The sequence below is a fragment of the Caretta caretta genome, chromosome 11 (genome assembly GCF_965140235.1).
Source record: "Caretta caretta isolate rCarCar2 chromosome 11, rCarCar1.hap1, whole genome shotgun sequence".
In the NCBI taxonomy this organism is placed as follows: domain Eukaryota; kingdom Metazoa; phylum Chordata; order Testudines; family Cheloniidae; genus Caretta; species Caretta caretta.
In genome coordinates this window covers 139,443-157,037 of record NC_134216.1, presented here as the reverse complement: position 1 = coordinate 157,037, position 17,595 = coordinate 139,443, and the positions used below count along the sequence as shown (strand labels likewise).

At 48.3% G+C, this 17,595-nt stretch overlaps 1 protein-coding gene across 2 annotated transcripts in view; it reads left to right on the top strand.

The window, feature by feature from the left end:
- LOC125644827 (unconventional myosin-X) overlaps positions 1-17,595 on the top strand; it is a 305,444-nt gene that overhangs the window by 166,806 nt on the left and 121,043 nt on the right. For both annotated transcript variants that reach the window (XM_075117658.1, XM_075117657.1), the window contains 3 exons: positions 545-613; positions 2,384-2,466; positions 6,537-6,645. In XM_075117658.1, the coding sequence (XP_074973759.1) occupies positions 545-613; positions 2,384-2,466; positions 6,537-6,645 (261 nt within the window). The remainder of the gene's footprint in view (positions 1-544; positions 614-2,383; positions 2,467-6,536; positions 6,646-17,595) is intronic.

The following is a 17,595-nucleotide window of genomic DNA, read 5'->3' as shown; positions in this document are numbered from 1 at the left end:
CTGGGTGTACTAAAATCAATAGGAGACAGCAAGGGCAAACAGGCTGAACAACATGGACTAGAAGATACCCAGTGAAAGAAAGAAAAGGCAGATGTAAAGAAGAACATAAAACAAAGGGAGACAGGAGAAGTATAATTAATTCTTCTAAAAAGGTGCAGAACTGCTATGCTAAACAAACTCCCTTGTTTTTATATCCTGCGCCGAAAGTTTTGGTCAATGCCAAATCTGTGTAAGTATTAGTATCATGCCAGCCATGTCCTAGCCTTATATGTAACATATGCAGGTTTTGGGTCCAATTCTGCAATCCTTTGTTCATAGAGCCTGGGAAGATTGGGCCTTTTTATGGTATTGGAATATATATTTGCAAGGTAGATATAGGTTACTGTGCAGCCTCTGGGGTCAGGCTATGGGGCAATCAAGGTCCCCACCCACCCCAGTTTAGGCGCCAAAACTGTTCCTTGGATCATAGCGGAGACAGAGCTGTTGCATGAGCCTGTTTGTTCTTATGGCAGATAACCAGAAACCTTTTTCTTCTTTATTTCAGAGTAACCATTACTATGTGAAGCCACGGGTGACAGATCACCAGTTTGGGATCAGGCATTATGCTGGAGAGGTAGGTGTGCATGCTGTATTTTGAAACATGCCCAAGAGGAAGGAGTCAGCAGGTAGAAGGATCTAAGCCACTGGTATCAAGTGGATGATAAGTGGCTGAGATCTTCTGAAAATTCGGTCCATAGTTACAAATGTTCTATACATGCTTCAAATCCCATTTTCTGTACGGCATGACTTGATGAAATCCGAACACTCAGGACCATATTTTCACAGTCTATCCCAGTCACTGTGGTGCTACAGCTATTTGAAAAATAAATTTACCAGAATATTTTAAAATGGGGAAAGTATCTTTGTGCCCTAGTGCAGGGGGTCTCAACCTTTTTCTTTCTGAGGGCCCCCTCTCTCACCAACATGCTATAAAAACCCCACGGCCCCCCTGTGTCACAACAGCTGCTTTTCTGCATCTAAAAACCAGGGCTGGCATTAGGGGGTACCACGTAGGGCAATTGTCCATGGCCCCACGCCACAGGGCCCCCCACAAAGCTACATTGCTCAGGCTTCGGCTTCCTCCCCAGGTGGCGGGGCTCAGGGCCCCGGGCTTCAGCCCCATGCAGTGGGGCTTTGGCTTTCTGCCCTGGGCCCCAGCGAGTCTAATGCCAGCCTTGCTTGGCGGACTCCTTGAAACCTGCTCACGGCCCCCCCGGAGGCCCCGGAGCCCTGGTTGACAACCACTGTCCTAGTACCTTGCTACTTATTTCTTCAGTGATTAAGTCTTCCTCTGTCACTCTGCCACTGTACATTACACAGGCCTCTACTTCTGCCTTCTGAATTAGTTGGCCTTTGTTGTTTGATGCTGAGTTGAGTGCTGTGTGTGGTGATGTGACAGCAGAACTATCCTCCGTCTTCCTAAGACATTTCTTTCTCTTACAACTGCAGCCTTCTTGGCAGGCCCCTGGAGAGATGTGGGTAAGAGTGCCCTCCCCCAGTGGTCCAGCAATGCTAGGGGACCCTTTTTGTGGCCATAACAATGAGGCCTCATTAATTCGTTTGTAAGTTAAAGTGCGCTGCGATCTGATATGTGAGGGATCTGTCTGCTCTGCCTTGGTGTGCACAGGTGCTCTGTGCGTGTGTGTTCGTTCCCATATGGGAAGGATATTACCTTCCCTCTCTGCATGTGTGGAAGGGATTCAGTGCCCTATGCATAGGCTGCTGTATGTGAGGGGGGCAGAAGGGGTTGGCCACTGTGTGTGTGTGTGTGGTGTGATTGGCAGCTGTGTGTGTATTGTGAGGAGTCGGGGTCAGCAGTCCTCGATCTGTGTGCGTGAATGGAGAAAGATAAGAGTATGCTCTGTTGACAAAACCATCGGTGTAGACACAGCTCTCTCAGCAAAGGCGTGCTTCCAGTGACATAGCTAAGGTTGGCCAGGGAGGAGATGTTCTACGCTGGCAGGTAGACTCCTTCTGTCAGCGTATGCCGCGTCTACACTAGGGGTCTATGCCAGCATAGCTATGTCAGCCTAGGCTCTGTAGTGTAGACATTCTACGTTTTGAAGGTTTTCTTTGGAACTTTGAGTGCTAGAAACAACTTTTTTGTACATGAAAGCCTGGATTGCGACCTCATGGAGAGACTCCAGGAGCCAGGGCTCTAGGCACGTGCCTGTAGTGCATGGGCATGTCGGAGTTTCCTGCTCTGTTGTCCTGTCATTGGCACACAGTGGGGCTGCGTGCAGGGTGGCCCTGTATGTTGGCATGTGTGGGGGAGGGGGTGTCACTGTGGCTTGAATTGCTTGCATTGTTATGTACTAGTCAGCGTGTATTGTCTGTGTCACAGGTATTGTATGATGTGAGAGGGTTTCTGGAGAAGAACAGAGACACCTTTCGGGATGACATTTTAAATATGCTGAAGGATAGCAGGTAAGCAGCCCTTAATGCTCAGCAGGGGAGAAGGGATGCTGGGATGAAGAGGACTCTGTGGGACTAAATTGAGCAGCATTCACATGGTAGCAGGGTCATGGAGAGGAAGAGTTACTTTATATGATTGACCAAGTTCCTATCTCTCTGTATATTGGCAGCAGGAGTGGGGGCTGGAGAAGAAGTCAGTTTTACTGCAAAGAAATTGATACAAAGAAACATATATTGAGTATCAGCATTGCCTTTGTTATGGGATGGACTTTGCTTGTTTTCTTCCATGAAGATTTTCTGTGCCAGAAAGGTGACACTTTGGAACTCCCAAGGGATCCTTTGACTCAGGGAACTGCAGTACTTAACAGGCATAGCCATGCATGTACATACCATCCTCACCCTCACGCTGCGGAGAGTGGGGAGGAAGAAGGGGCACCAAAGGAGATGCTGAACGAGTAGCCTGAGAGGGGGAGGAGAAGCCGACAGGACAATTTTACAGGTGCTGTAGTGGCGAAATCTATGCAACATTGATTTGCTGTTTGCATCTGGGGCTTTCAGATTCTTTATGCCACATTTGCTGCTCCAGTGGACAGCACAGCCCCCAGCATAAGTTAGAGCAGTCTCAAGGTCTGCTCTAGCTTATGGCAGCTTCCCTACTGATGCCAATGGGATACTCTGCACCCTACAATACCAAAAATGCAAACTGCTGTGGCCTCCAAAATCATGGAGCAGGTCCTTAAGGAATCAATTCTGAAGCACTTAGAGGAGAGGAAAGTGATCAGGAACCAGTCAGAATGGATTCACCAAGGGCTAGTCATGCCTGACTAGTCTAATTGCCTTCTATGATGAGATAACTGGCTCTGTGGATGAGGGGAAAGCAGTGGATGTGTTTATTCCGTGACTTTAGCAAAGCTTTTGATACTGTCTCCCACAGTATTCTTGCCAGCAAGATAAAGAAGTATGGGCTGGATGAATGGACTATAAGGTGGATAGAAAGCTGGCTAGATCGTCGGGCTCAGCAGGAAGTGATCAATGGCTCCATGTCTAGTTGGCAGCCGGTATCAAGCAGAGTGCCACAAGGGTCAGACCTGGGGCCGGTTTTGTTCAATATCTTCATTAATGATCTGAAGGATGGCATGTACTACACCCTCAGCAAGTTTGCAGATGACACTAAACTAGGAGGAGAGATAGGTAGGCTACAGAGGGATCTAGACAAATTAGAGGATTGGGCCAAAAGAAATCTGACAAGGTTCAACAAGGACAAGTACAGAGTCCTGCACTTAGGATGGAAGAATCCCATGCACCGCTACAGACTAGGGACCGAGTGGCTCAGCAGCAGTTCTGCAGAAAAGGACCTAGGGGTTACAGTGGACGAGAAGCTGTATATGAGTCAACAATGTGCCCTTGTTGCCAAGAAGGCCCAATGGCATTTTGGGATGTATAAGTAGGGGCATAGCGAGCAGATTGAGGGACGTGATCATTTTCCTCTATTTGACATTGGTGAGGCCTCATCTGGAGTACTGTGTCCAGTTTTGGGCCCCACACTACAAGAAGGATGTGGAAAAATTGGAAAGAGTCCAGCGGAGGGCAACAAAAATGATTAGTGGGCTGGAGCACATGATTTATGAGGAGAGGCTGAGGGAACTGGGATTATTTAGTCTGCAGAAGAGAAGAATGAGGGGGGATTTGATAGCTGCTTTCAACTACCTGAAAGGGGGTTCCAAAGAGGATGGCTCTAGACTGTTCTCAGTGGTAGCAGATGACAGAACAAGGAGTAATGGTCTCAAGTTGCAGTGGGGGAGATTTAGGTTGGATATTAGGAAACACTATTTTACTAGGAGCGTGGTGAAACACTGGAATGGGTTACCTAGGGAGGTGATGGAATCTCCTTCCTTAGAGGTTTTTAAGGTCAGGCTTGACAAAGCCCTGGCTGGGATGATTTAGTTGGGGATTGATCCTGCTTTGAGCAGGGGGTTGGACTAGATGACCTCCTGAGGTCCCTTCCAACCTTGATATTCTATGATTCTTTTCCCATTGTGTCCCTGACCAATCCCATGGCACTCCCCCATGCTGGGGGCTGTATGGGGCAGAGGGTGTTGGGCTAGCCATGCTGGTCCTGTGCCATCACTGTGCTGGGGGAATCCTCCAGGGTGCTGTTCTAAATCTTTACAGCCCCTTTAAGCTTCTAGCAAGGCATAAAGAGCTATACTCAGAATTTTTCTGTCCTCTTCCCTCTGCCTGTTTTTTCTTGAGGTTCTTGGGCTTGGGAATCTGGATCGGAGAGCTCCAAACTGAGGGCCTGCAATGGAGGGGGACTGGACTTGAGGACACAGGAGGCCTCAGTCCTAAGTTCCTAGGACCTTCAGAGGTCACCTCATTGCCATCTGATGTTCCTTCTGAGGGCCTTTGGATACAGGGAGCTCTTGCTAAGAAATCATGTAGGGGTAAGGGCCCTAGTGCAGGGTCTCAGACACATGGACTATCAGCAGCTACAGGATCTCACTCCTTTGCTAGAAGGTGGGCTGGGATATATGATGATATTTTAGGGATGTCACAGGGTGGCTGACCCCTTTAAATGAAGCAGGTCCAGGTCCCCTGTGCCAGCACTGGTGCTCCCTGTTTGGCCAGTTAAGAGGGTGGGGCAGCACCTGGGGCTATCTATGATCAGGGACAATCTGAGAGAAAGAAGTCACAGAAGGCAGCTGTAGGAGGTTCTGGAGGAGAGGCTGAACTGCACACAGTATTCAAGGTGTGGACATATCCTGGATTTATATAGAGCATTATGATATTTATTGTTTTATTATCTATCCCTTTCCTAATGGTTCCTAACTTTCTGTTAGCATTTTTTGACTGCGGCTACACATTGAGTGGATGTTTTCAGAGAACTATCCACAATGACTCCAAGATCTCTTTCTTGAGTGGTAACAGCTAATTTAGACCCCATCATTTTGTATTTATAATTTGGTTTATGTTTTCTAATGTGCATCACTTTGCAATCATCAATATTGAATTTCATCTGTCATTTTGTTGCCTAGTCACCCAGTATTGTGAGATCCCTTTGTAGCGCTTCACAGTCTGCTTTGGGCTTAACTATCTTGAGTAATTTTGTATCATCTGCCAATTTGCCACCTCACTTTTTACCCCTTTTTCCAGATAATTTTTGAATATGTTGAATAGCACTGGTCCCAGGACAGATCCCTGGGGGACACCACTATTTACCTCTCTTCATTCTGAAAACTGGCCGTTTATTCCTACCCTTTCCCCCGTCCTTTGAACCAGTTACTGGTCCATGAGAGGACCTTCCTTGTTATCATATGACTGCTTACTTTGATTAAGAGCTTTTGGTGAGGGATCTTGTCAAAGACTTTCTGAAAGTCCAGTGGATCACCCTTGTCCATGTTATAGACAAACTAAGAAACTTTCAGCCAGATGGAAAAGTAAAAACTGCTAGAAATAACAAAAATAATAACTTGGAGATACCAGAGCCAATGAATGCCTCTGCATGAGAAAAGGAAAATCAGCAGAAAGATTGGGAACAGACTGCATATGTTTCAAGGCTCAGAGCCTTCTCGGGTAACATGCTTTCAATGGTTCATCTCCAAGAGTGGGTATCTGTGAAGGCAATTACATGACGTGTGACTGGAATACCGTGTGGCTGTGCCGTGAGAGAAGGGATGCAGCAATCTGGCTGGAACATGGACTGCTGTTTGTGCAGTTCCTCCTTGGGGGTCTGTGTAGCAAGAAGGAGGAGATGTGCTGCTTAAGACAGAATGCGGAACGCTGTCTGTGTAACATCATGCTTCGAGGTAGTAAGAGACAGGAAATGCAGCTCTGCATCTGGAGTGTGGGCTGCTGTCAGTGTTGCAGCAGTTTAGGGGTCTGTGCATCTAGATGGAGGGGATGCCCTGCTGAGCCCTGTGCTGCAGCCGCATTGTTGTGTAGTGGTGTTTTGGGAAGGTATAAATAGGATGCCTGGCACATGGGTCGGGTGGTAAATGAGCACCCAAGCTCTGATTCTTTCGTAGCTGACCCTAGAATCTGATGTCCTGTGTTTTCTGTCTGACCCTCCTCCTCACCGCCAGGCTGGACTTCATCTATGACCTCTTTGAAAGAGTCTCCAGCCGGAGCAGTGAGGAAACTCTGAAGATGGGAACCCAGAGGCGCAGGCCGACCGTCAGCTCCCAGTTCAGGGTAAGGAATTCCCCAAGAAAGTGGGCGACTCTTCAGAGTGAAGAGGAGGAACTGGGGCCGGGGTGACTGAATAAGAAGTTGAGTGTGGGGTGAAGAAGAGAGACAAGAGAATGAGTGATTCCTTCAGTTTCTTTTCCAGCTCTGTAAACCTGCTGGGATGTTGCAGATAGATAAGACAATGTCTCTCTCCCACAGTTTACACTGTAATGTGCGGGAGGTGATAAACTGGGAACAGGGAGAGGATGAGCACTACAACAAGAATATGCTTTTGCTTTTTGCAGCAATGTCTTGAGTGTCTCAGTTTGTTTTTTCAAGTACTGATCCTATGGGGTGGTGGAGGGGGCTGGAGTTTAAGCTAAGTGTTGATAGGTCTTGTGGAGGCAGTAGTTTTTATATGGGCACATAAGAACAGCCATACTGGATCAGACCAATGGTCCATCTAGCCCAGTCTCCTGTCTTGCAATAGTGGCTGGTGCCAGGTGCTTCAGAGGGAATGAACAGAACAGGTAGTCATCAAGTGATCCATCCCCTGACCCACTTTACCAGATTCTGGCACACAGAGGCTAGGGACACTGCAGAGCATGGTTTTGCATCTCTGCCCATCCTGGTTAATAGCCATTGATGAACCTATCCTCCAAGAACTTATCTAGTTCTTTTTTGAACCCTGTTATAGTCTTGGCCTTCACAACATCCTCTAACAAAGAGTTCCACAGGTTGACGGTGCAGTGTGTGAAGAAATACTTCCTTTTGTTTGCTTTAAACCTGCTGCCTGGTACTTTCATTGGGTGACCCCTTTTTCTTGTGTTATATGAAGGGGTAAATAACACTTTTTCTCCACACCAGTCATGATTTTATAGACCTCTATTTTATCCCCCCGCCCTTAGTTGTCTCTTTTCCAAGATGAACAGTCCCAGTGTTTTTAATCTCTCCTCATATGGAAGCTGTTCCAAACCTGTAATAATTTTTCTTGCCCTTCTCTGTACCTTTTCCATTTCTAGTATAATTTTTTTGAGATGGGCAACCAGAAAGGTGTGGGCATACCATGGATGTATATAGTGGCATTATGATATTTATTGTCTTATTATCTATCCCTTTCCTAATGGTTCCCAACATTCTGTTCGCTTTTTTGACTGCTGCTGCACATTGAGCGAATGTTTTCTGAGAACTAGCCACAATGACTTTCTTGACTGGTATCAGTTAATTTAGACCCTATCATTTTGTATATATAGTTTGGGTCTTGTTTTCCAATGTGCATTACTTTGCATTTATCAACACTGAATTTCATCTGCCGTTGCCCAGTCACCCAGTTTTGTGAAATCCCTTTGTAACTCTTCACAATCTGGTTTGGACTTAACTACGTTGAGTAATTTTGTATCATTTTCAAACTTTGCCACCTCACTTTTTACCCCTTTTTTCCAGGTAATTTTTGAATATGTTGAACAGCACTGTTCCCAGTACAGACCCCGGGGGGACACCACTATTTACCTCTCTCCATTCTGAAAACTGACCTTTTATTCTTACCCTCTGTTTCCTGTGTTTTTAACTATGAGAGGTCCTTCTCTCTTATCCCATAACTGAGTACTTTCTTTAAGAGCCTTTGGTGAGGGATCTTGTGAAAAGCTTTCTGAAAGTCCAAGTACACTGTATCCACTGGATCACCCTTGTCCATGTTCGTTGCCTCCCTCAAAGAATTCTAATAGAATATCAGGGTTGGAAGGGACCTCAGGAGGTCATCTAGTCCAACCCCCTGCTCAAAGCAGGACCAATCCCCAATTAAATCATCCCAGCCAGGGCTTTGTCAAGCCTGACCTTAAAAACTTCTAAGGAAGGAGATTCTACCACCTCCCTAGGTAACGCATTCCAGTGTTTCACCACCCTCCTAGTGAAAAAGTTTTTCCTAATATCCAACCTAAACCTCCCCCACTGCAACTTGAGACCATTACTCCTTGTCCTGTCCTCATCTACCACTGAGAATAGTCTAGAACCATCCTCTCTGGAACCACCTCTCAGGTAGTTGAAAGCAGCTATCAAATCCCCCCTCATTCTTCTCTTCTACAGACTAAACAATCCCTCAGCCTCTCCTCATAAGTCATGTGTTCCAGACCCCTAATCATTTTTGTTGCCCTTCGCTGGACTCTCTCCAGTTTATCCACATCCTTCTTGTAGTGTGGGGCCCAAAACTGGACACAGTACTCCAGATGAGGCCTCACCAATGTCAAATAGAGGGAAATGATCACGTCCCTCAATCTGCTCGCTATGCCCCTACTTATACATCCCAAAATGCCATTGGCCTTCTTGGCAACAAGGGCACACTGCTGACTCATATCCAGCTTCTCGTCCACTGTCACCCCTAGGTCCTTTTCCGCAGAACTGCTGCCTAGCCATTCGGTCCCAAGTCAATACATTGGTGAGGAATGATTTTCCTTTATAAAAGCCATGTAGGCTCTTCCCCACAAATCATGTTAATGTATATGTCTGATAATTCTGTTCTTTACTATAGTTTCAACCAATTTGCCTGGTACTGAAATTAGGCTTGCTAACCAGTAATTGCCAGGATCCTCTCTGGAGCCTTTTTAAAATTTGGCATCACATTAGCTATCCTTTAGTCATCTGGTCCAGAAGCTGATTTAAGAGAGAGGTTACATACCACAGTTAGTATTTCTGCAATTTCATATTTGAGTTATTTCAGAGCTCTTGGGTGAGTACCACCTGATCCTGGTGACTTATTACTGTTAATTTATCAATTTGTTCCAAATTGACACTGTCCATTTAAAAAAAAATTGTGAAAATTTGTTCCAGTTTTACACCCCTCCCAAGTCCCTGCTAATTTTTGTGGGGTTTTTTGCAATCATATTTTCCTATTTTAAAAGTGTGAGACACCCACATAAACTGACTGCCTGTACGGGAGAAACAGTGAGAGTGGCTACCCACAAAGATACAGGTGCAGTGATCTTGGGTGTTGTTTGTAACTCAGGGGTCTCAGACTTCATGATTGTATAGGCTGAACTCATGGCAAACACCAGGGGCTTATTCTATCCCTTCATTCTCCCAACAACCTCTCTGTATACCACCCACCCATTTCCTTCTTTTTCAATGACTCCCCACCCAATGTCAGGGCTCTGTGTATCTGCAGTTGCCCCCTCCCGCATGCTCGGGGCTTTGTGTGGCTCCCCATGCTCAGGGCTCTGTGAGCCTCCTCATTCTCACTTTCTCTCTATACCAGCATGCCCAACCTCCCCTCCACCATAGGTTCTGTGACCCACCCCACTGCTCCCTCCCCTCCATCTTAGTGTGTCACAGATCCGGTTGGCTTCCCATAAGACTGCTGTGAAGGGAGTCAAAGTCTTGGATCCCTGGGTGGGTTAAGCTTCCCTGGGTCTCAGCAGGCTGCAGCTCAGTTTCCTTCCTTAGTCTCTCTGTTACATTTCCTGGGCCCTAACTCTGTCTGCTACCCCTTCCTGGACATGGAGCTCTTTACTCCTCAGGACCACCTCTAACCTCCAAAATACCCCAGTTGCTTAAACACACCATGTGCCAATATCCCACTAAAATTTGTGAGCCTTCTGGTTCATGGTTTATTTCTCTCTGGAGAAGTGTGGAACTGTAAAGCATTTAACAAGGGGAGACACTTTGCCCAGAGTCCAACACGATTGCTCTTTTACTTGATCTGTATTTTCTTGTGCTTTATATCATTATTTAGAAAACAATGAATGTCCTAACCACAGTGGTGATTGCTAGCTCACCGTTCCCTTAGCAGTCCTTGGGGGGCTATATGGGCTCAGGGCAGTAGCCCCTTGCCTCATGCAGACCCCTATATGCTGGGTTGTTTCTCCCGCATGCACACTTCCTCCCCAGCTTCTGCGATCTTCCTCTCTTCTTTCCAAAGTTTCCTGTTCCGGGGTGGCCCTCTTTCCAGTTCCCCGTGTGACTCCTTATTTAATCCTGAGGCTGGTCTCCTGTCATTCTTTCTTCTGTGTTTGGTAATTTTCCATTGCTTCAAACTCCCCCTCCTCCCCCCCGCTTCCTTCACATTTCCCAGCTTGAGCAAAGCTACTCAGCATCTCTGTTGTCGATTCAAAGCACCATTGTTAACATGAAGTACCTTCACATTGTCCTTGTCTGAGGAAGACATGCTTTTCAAGCTGGTAAGACTTGGGGGATAAACAGCCAACAGGCATTCATGGTACAGCAGTTTCCATAGTAACAGTTCATAATAACTTTGCAGTAGCAACCAGAATTCATAAGTTGTATAGCCAGAGCCCCAATATCATCACACAGGGTCCTCCATTCTCTGCCCCCACATGCCGGGGACTCTGCATATCCCATTTTCCCCCTTCCCCACTCATGCCAAGGTCTCCCATCCCTTCCACCAGGAGCTCTGTGTGTGCCCCTATTCTGCCTTCCTCCCCATGTCAGGGCCCAGTGTGCCCCCCATTTCCTCCCATGCCAGGGACTCTGTGTGCACCTTCATTCCCCCTTCTCCCCCATGCCATGACTGCCCATTTTCCTCCCATGCCAGGGGTCTCTGCATCCCCATGCTCTTCCATTCGCCCATGCCTGCCATACCAGCATCTCCCATTTCTTCTTTGAGTGCTAGCACATGTCCTTTCCAGTGTAGGTGTGTGCGCACCCCGAGCACAGTTACCGGAAATTTTCCTCCAGTGGTATCGGTCAGGTTGGCTATGGCACCCTCAGGTGCCACGTGCTTAGAGCGCTGGTATAAAGGGCCCTCCCGACCTTGCACCCCCTCAGTTCCTTCGTACTGCCCATGATGGTCACTGGAGCTGCTCTCTTTGCTTCAGCAAACTTTCCCAGTGGTTTTTGCTGTATTTTTTGTAGTGTGTATCATTGTATATAGTTTAGTCAGTTTTAGTCTATTAGGGTTGGACCTTTTCTGCTTCAGTTGGTGAAGTTCATCCGTTCCCTGATGCCAGCGCATGCCTCATTCACCAGGCTTCAGGGCCTGTGCCTCCTGCGGCATGTCAATGCCCCTGAGTGACCCGCACTCGAATTGTCTCAAGTGCTTGGGAGAGACTCACAGGAAGGACTGCTGCCAGATCTGTAAGGGCTTCAAATCTCACACAAAAAAGGACTGAGAGGTGAGATTAAAAGTCCTTCTTGTGGAGGCAGCTCTGAGACCTGCTTCAGAACTGAGTCGCTCAGACTCGGCACTGAGTACCTTGGCGTTGGTGCAGAGTGCTCCTCTCACTGTGCGAGAGTCTTGGCATCATTCCCCGTCCCTGGTGCCTAAGAAGAAGCACAAGAGGCCACTGCACGAGAGGGGTCGATTCCTGGTGCTGAAGTCAGCCAGGCCTGGGGACAGGGATAAAGTGAGACCTGTGTCAGGCCACTCTTCTTCTTCCCACAACAGCTGGTACCAGCAACTCAGGAGCCTACACAGGTCCTGCTAACTCCTTGGTACTGTCTTCAGGCAGGCAGCCTGTTACCAGTATGTTTACAGTGCTGTCAACTCCGGAGGCATTTGCAGCACCCAGGACCTGCTCTCGCTGCTGCTGTCTGTATCTCCGGCGGTGCAGGAATTGGTGCCGCTGGTATCATCAGCCAGGGAACCATCTTCTCCCAGCCACTGCCTGGAATCAGGACCGTGGTACCATCCAGGGGAAAACCCTCCATGCTAGCCTCAGCGCAGGCTTCACTATCACAGCACTGATCTCCGGCACTGATGGGGTCCACACCTCCCTAGTCGCCTCTGTCTTCGGAGTCAGAAGTAGGGTCATACTCTGTTTGCAGCCACCTGCGCTACTCCCCGTGGCACTCCTACCCCCACCAAACCAAACACAAGCGTATCACCGAGTGCTTGCCCTCTGATCCTTGGAGGCTGGTGCCAGCCCAGGGTCCTCTCTCAAGGCACTCCTATTTGGTGGCCTCCAAGAGTAGAGCACCACCAGTGCCTTGATGGGAGACTCCTGATCTAGACTCCGGTACCGAGCATCAAGAGGAGGGCCTATGGGTCTCGGCCGATACAGAAGGAGGGGTGGAGGGCCCTCAGTCGATGCTGGCTTCCTCTTCCCCAGAGGAGATGGTATTGGCAGCTGGCATGTCTCCTCCCCAAGATGACCACAAGGCTCTCCAGGACTTGTTAAAACAGGTGGCATCAAATATGGGCATCCAAGCAGAGGTGGTCAAGGAGTCTTCTCATAGCCTGCTGGACATTTTGACAGCAGCGGGCCCCTCGAGGGTGGCTCTGCCACTCGGTGAGGCTATCATGGACCCAGTTAAGGTTCTTTGGAAGACCCCTGTTTCCCTTCACCCTATGTTAAAGCATATGGAGAAGAAGTATTATGTGCCAGCCCAAGGTTACAAATTCTTATACTCGCATCCCCCTCCAGGATCCCTGGTAGCATTGGCCACTAACAAAAGAGATTGCCAAGGGCAATTGGGGGCAACGTCTAAGGCAAAAGACTCCAAAAAGTTGGACTACTCTACTGGAGGGTTGCAACTTAGGATGGCAAACCAGCAGGCATTGCTGGGTTGCTATGTTTTAATATGTGGGATGTCATGCACAAGTTTAAAGATCTTCTCCCTCAAGAAACCAGATAGGACGTCTCCTTGCTGGTTGATGCAGGGAAAACCATAGCGGCCCTTGATGTGGCTGATTCTGTGGCCAGATCCATGGCCTTCGTGGTAACCATGCACAGGCGCTCTTGGTTACAGTCTTCTGGTCTTTCTCAGAGAAGATCAGTGCTAAGCTCCATGGGCTTAAGGATTCCAGGACAACCATGAAGTCCCTACAGTTATATACCCCAGGGGCTTCTAGGAATCATGACAGGCCCCAGCAGTCTGCCCAGTACTTTGCCTTTGCCAGCTTCTGCCTTGGGACTGACACATGCTGCTCCCAGGCACTCGGGAGCTTGAAGCTCTCCTTTTGACGAGATGCTCAAGGTCCCCGTCCCAGTCCCCCTTATATCAGATGCAGTTGCTCCTCTGTTTTCGGACCGTCTGTCCAACTTCATCAGTGCCTGGGTCTGTATCACCTTGAACCGCTGAGTGCTGTGCACAGTGGAAGTGGGATACACTAGTCTCCAGTTTGTTTCTACTCCCCTTTCCTCTTCAGGGACCCTTCTTACAAGTGACTCTTGGTCCAATAAGTCCAATCCCTCCTTCGGATGGGAGCCATGGAAGAGGTTCTGCAAAACTTGAGAGGAAAGGGGTTCTACTCCCATTTTCCCTACCTTAAGGGTGAGCAATGGGAGGAGGGGGCAGAGAGGAGCAAACAGGGGGCACGGGGCCTCTGGGGGAAGAGGCAGAGCAAGGGCAGGGCCATGATTTGAGCACCAATGGCTCCCCCACTTCTAGGGAGCTTCCGGTGTTCCTGTTCTAGACCTGCGCCGCTTCAAGAACCTGGCTGTTCACCTCCTTCCCATATGGTGCTGCCCAGTGCAGCAGTCTGGGAGCTGACCTTGTCTGTGAAGAGAGAGGCAAAAAAAGCATTGAGAACTTCAGCTTTTTCCACATCATCTGTCACCAATCAGTAATGGTCCCACACTTTCCCGGACCTCCTTCTTGTTGCTAACATACTTGTAGAAACCCTTCTTATTACCCTTCACATCCCTTGCTAGCTGCAACTCCGATTGTGCTTTGGCTTTCCTGATTATACACCCCTGCATGCTCGAGCAATATTTTTATACTCCTCCCTAGTCATCTGTCTTAAGTTTCCACTTCTTGTAAGCTTCCTTTTTGTGTTTAAGCTCAGCAAAGATTTCTCGTTAAGCCAAGCTGGTCGCCTGCCATATTTGCTATTCTTTCTCCACATCGGGATGGTTTGTTCCTGCGCCCAATAAGTCTTCTTTAAAATACAGCCAGTTCTCCTGGACTCATTTCCCCATCATGTTAGCCTCCCAAGGGATCCTGCCCATCAGTTCCCTGAGGGAGTCAAAATCTGCTTTTCTGAAGTCCAGGGTCCATATTCTGCTGCTCTCCTTCCTTTATTTTGTCAGGATCCTGAACTCGACCATCTCATGGTCACTGCTGCCCAGGCTGCCACCGACTTCTACTTCCCCTACTAATTCTTCCCTGTCTGTGTGCAGCAGGTCAAGAGGAGCACGGCCCCTAGTTGGTTCCTCCAGCCCTTACACCAGGAAGTTGTCCCCCAAATGCATGGCAGTGGTGGCAGCCTGCCTGAGGAGACGAGCAATGCATGTCTACCCATATCTCAACGACTGACTAGTCAAAGGAAAGTCCAGGGCTCAGATGGAATCCAGCATCCTCCTCATCCAGTCAACTTTCCAGGCCTTAGGTCTACTAATAAACACAATAAATCCTACCCTTGTCCCAGTGCAGAGAACAGAGTTCATCAAAGCGGTACTCAACTCCACTCAGGCCAGAGTCTTCCTCCTGGGAGACCAGTTTCAGGCGACCATGGTCCCAATAAGTTCCCTCAAGACCCACTTGGTTACAGCAGTGTAGAGCTGCTGGAGACTTCTGGGCCACATGGCATCATGCACTTACGTTGTGCAACATGCAAGGCTGCACCTCAGACCTCTTCAGGGATGGCTGGCCACGGTGTACTCACCTACCAGTCACCATCTGGACTCAATTCTCACCATACCTTTTTGAGTCCTCTCTTCCCTGGATTGGTGGCTGGATCCTTGCATGGTTCATGCAGGAATACCCTTTTCGCGGCCCCAAACTTCAACGTCGCCAGTTTCGGACGCGTCGGCACTAGGCTGCGGAGCCCGTTTAGGGCCCCTCGGGACTTAAGGCCTCTGGTCTCTAGAAGAGCGCTCTCTTCATATCAACGTCAGAGAGCTCAGGGCAGTCATCTTAGCCTGCCAGGCGTTCCTGCCTCACACTGCAAACCAGGACATATGGGTTCTCATGGACAACACAACAGCCATTTTTACATCAATAGGCAGGGTGGGGCATGTTCTTCCCTGCTGTGCCGGGAAGCAAGCTATCTGTGGGAATTCTGCATAGTGCATTCAATCCACCTCAAGGCTTTTCAGCACCCGGGAGCACAGAACCAGCTGGCAGATCGCCTCAGCAAGTCTTTCTCCACTCACCACAAGCGGTCTATTCGGCCGGGTATCACATTTTCCAATGGTGGGGGACTCCTCGGATAAATCTGTTTGCTACCCAAATCAACAGGATATGCCACCAGTTCTGCTCCCTGCAAAGCCAGAGCTCAGGGTGTCTCATGGACCCTTTTCTGCTACTGTGGATAGATCACCTGCATTACACCTTTTCTCCTATCCCACTAGTGCACAAGGTTCTGATCAAGATCAAGCGGGACTGGGACTGGGTCATTCTCATAGCCCCGGCCTGGCCCAGGCAACATTGGTTCACCACCCTATTAGGCCTCTCAGTAGAGGCCCCGCTCCCGCCTCATTTATATCCTGACCTGATCTCTCGGGGCCTCAGTTGGTTGCTCCATCTGACCCTCAGCTCTCTTTATCTGACAGCCTGCAAGCTTCGTGGCTGAATCATGAAGAGCTTGCTTGCTCAGAACAGGTTCATCAGGTCCTCCTAGGTAGTAGGAAGTCCTCTATCAAAGCTACTTACTTTGCAAAATGGAAGCATTTCTCCCATCTTCCCAGCATGGAATTCAACCCTTGAGTTCTTCATTGCAGGTTATATTGGAATACCTGTTGTTTCTGAAACAGCAAGGCTTGGCTGTTCCTTTCATCAAGGCTGACGTTGCAGTGATGTTGGCCTCCCATCCCCCGTCGACAATCAGTCCATCTTCCATCATGAGATGGTTATCTTTTTCCCTAAAGGCCTAGAGAAGATATACCCCCATGTTAGAGATCCCATTCCTCCCTGCGACCTACACCTCATCTTATCAAAGCTTATGGGTCCCATTCAAGCTGCTGGCAATGTATTTGTTAACTCATCTCTCCCGGAAGGTGGCCTTTTTAGTGGCCATCCCTTTGGCTAGAAGAATTTTGGAGATTTGTGCCCTCACGTTAAAAGAAAAGGAGTACTTGTGGCACCTTAGAGACTAACCAATTTATTTGAGCATGAGCTTTCGTGAGCTACAGCTCACTTCATCAGATGTATACCGTGGAAACTGCAGCAGACTTTATATACACACAGAGAATATGAAACAATACCTCCTCCCACCCCACTGTCCTGCTGGTAATAGCTTATCTAAAGTGATCAACAGGTGGGCCATTTCCAGCACAAATCCAGGTTTTCTCACCCTCCACCCCACCACACAAATTCACTCTCCTGCTGGTGCTAGCCCATCCAAAGTGACAACTCTTTACATAATCAAGTCGGGCTATTTCCTGCATAGATCCAGGTTTTCTCACATCCCCCCCACCCCCATACACACACAAACTCACTCTCCTGCTGGTAATAGCTCATCTAAACTGACCACTCTCCAAGTTTAAATCCAAGTTAAACCAGAACATCTGGGGGGGGGGGGGTAGGAAAAAACAAGAGGAAACAGGCTACCTTGCATAATGACTTAGCCACTCCCAGTCTCTATTTAAGCCTAAATTAATAGTATACAATTTGCAAATGAATTCCAATTCAGCAGTTTCTCGCTGGAGTCTGGATTTGAAGTTTTTTTGTTTTAAGATAGCGACCTTCATGTCTGTGATTGCGTGACCAGAGAGATTGAAGTGTTCTCCGACTGGTTTATGAATGTTAGAATTCTTGACATCTGATTTGTGTCCATTTATTCTTTTACGTAGAGACCGTCCAGTTTGACCAATGTACATGGCAGAGGGGCATTGCTGGCACATGATGGCATATATCACATTGGTGGATGTGCAGGTGAACAAGCCTCTGATAGTGTGGCTGATGTTATTAGGCCCTGTGATGGTGTCCCCTGAATAGATATGTGGGCACAATTGGAAACGGGCTTTGTTGCAAGGATAAGTTCCTGGGTTAGTGGTTCTGTTGCGTGGTATGTGGTTGTTGGTGAGTATTTGCTTCAGGTTGGGGGGCTGTCTGTAGGCAAGGACTGGCCTGTCTCTCAAG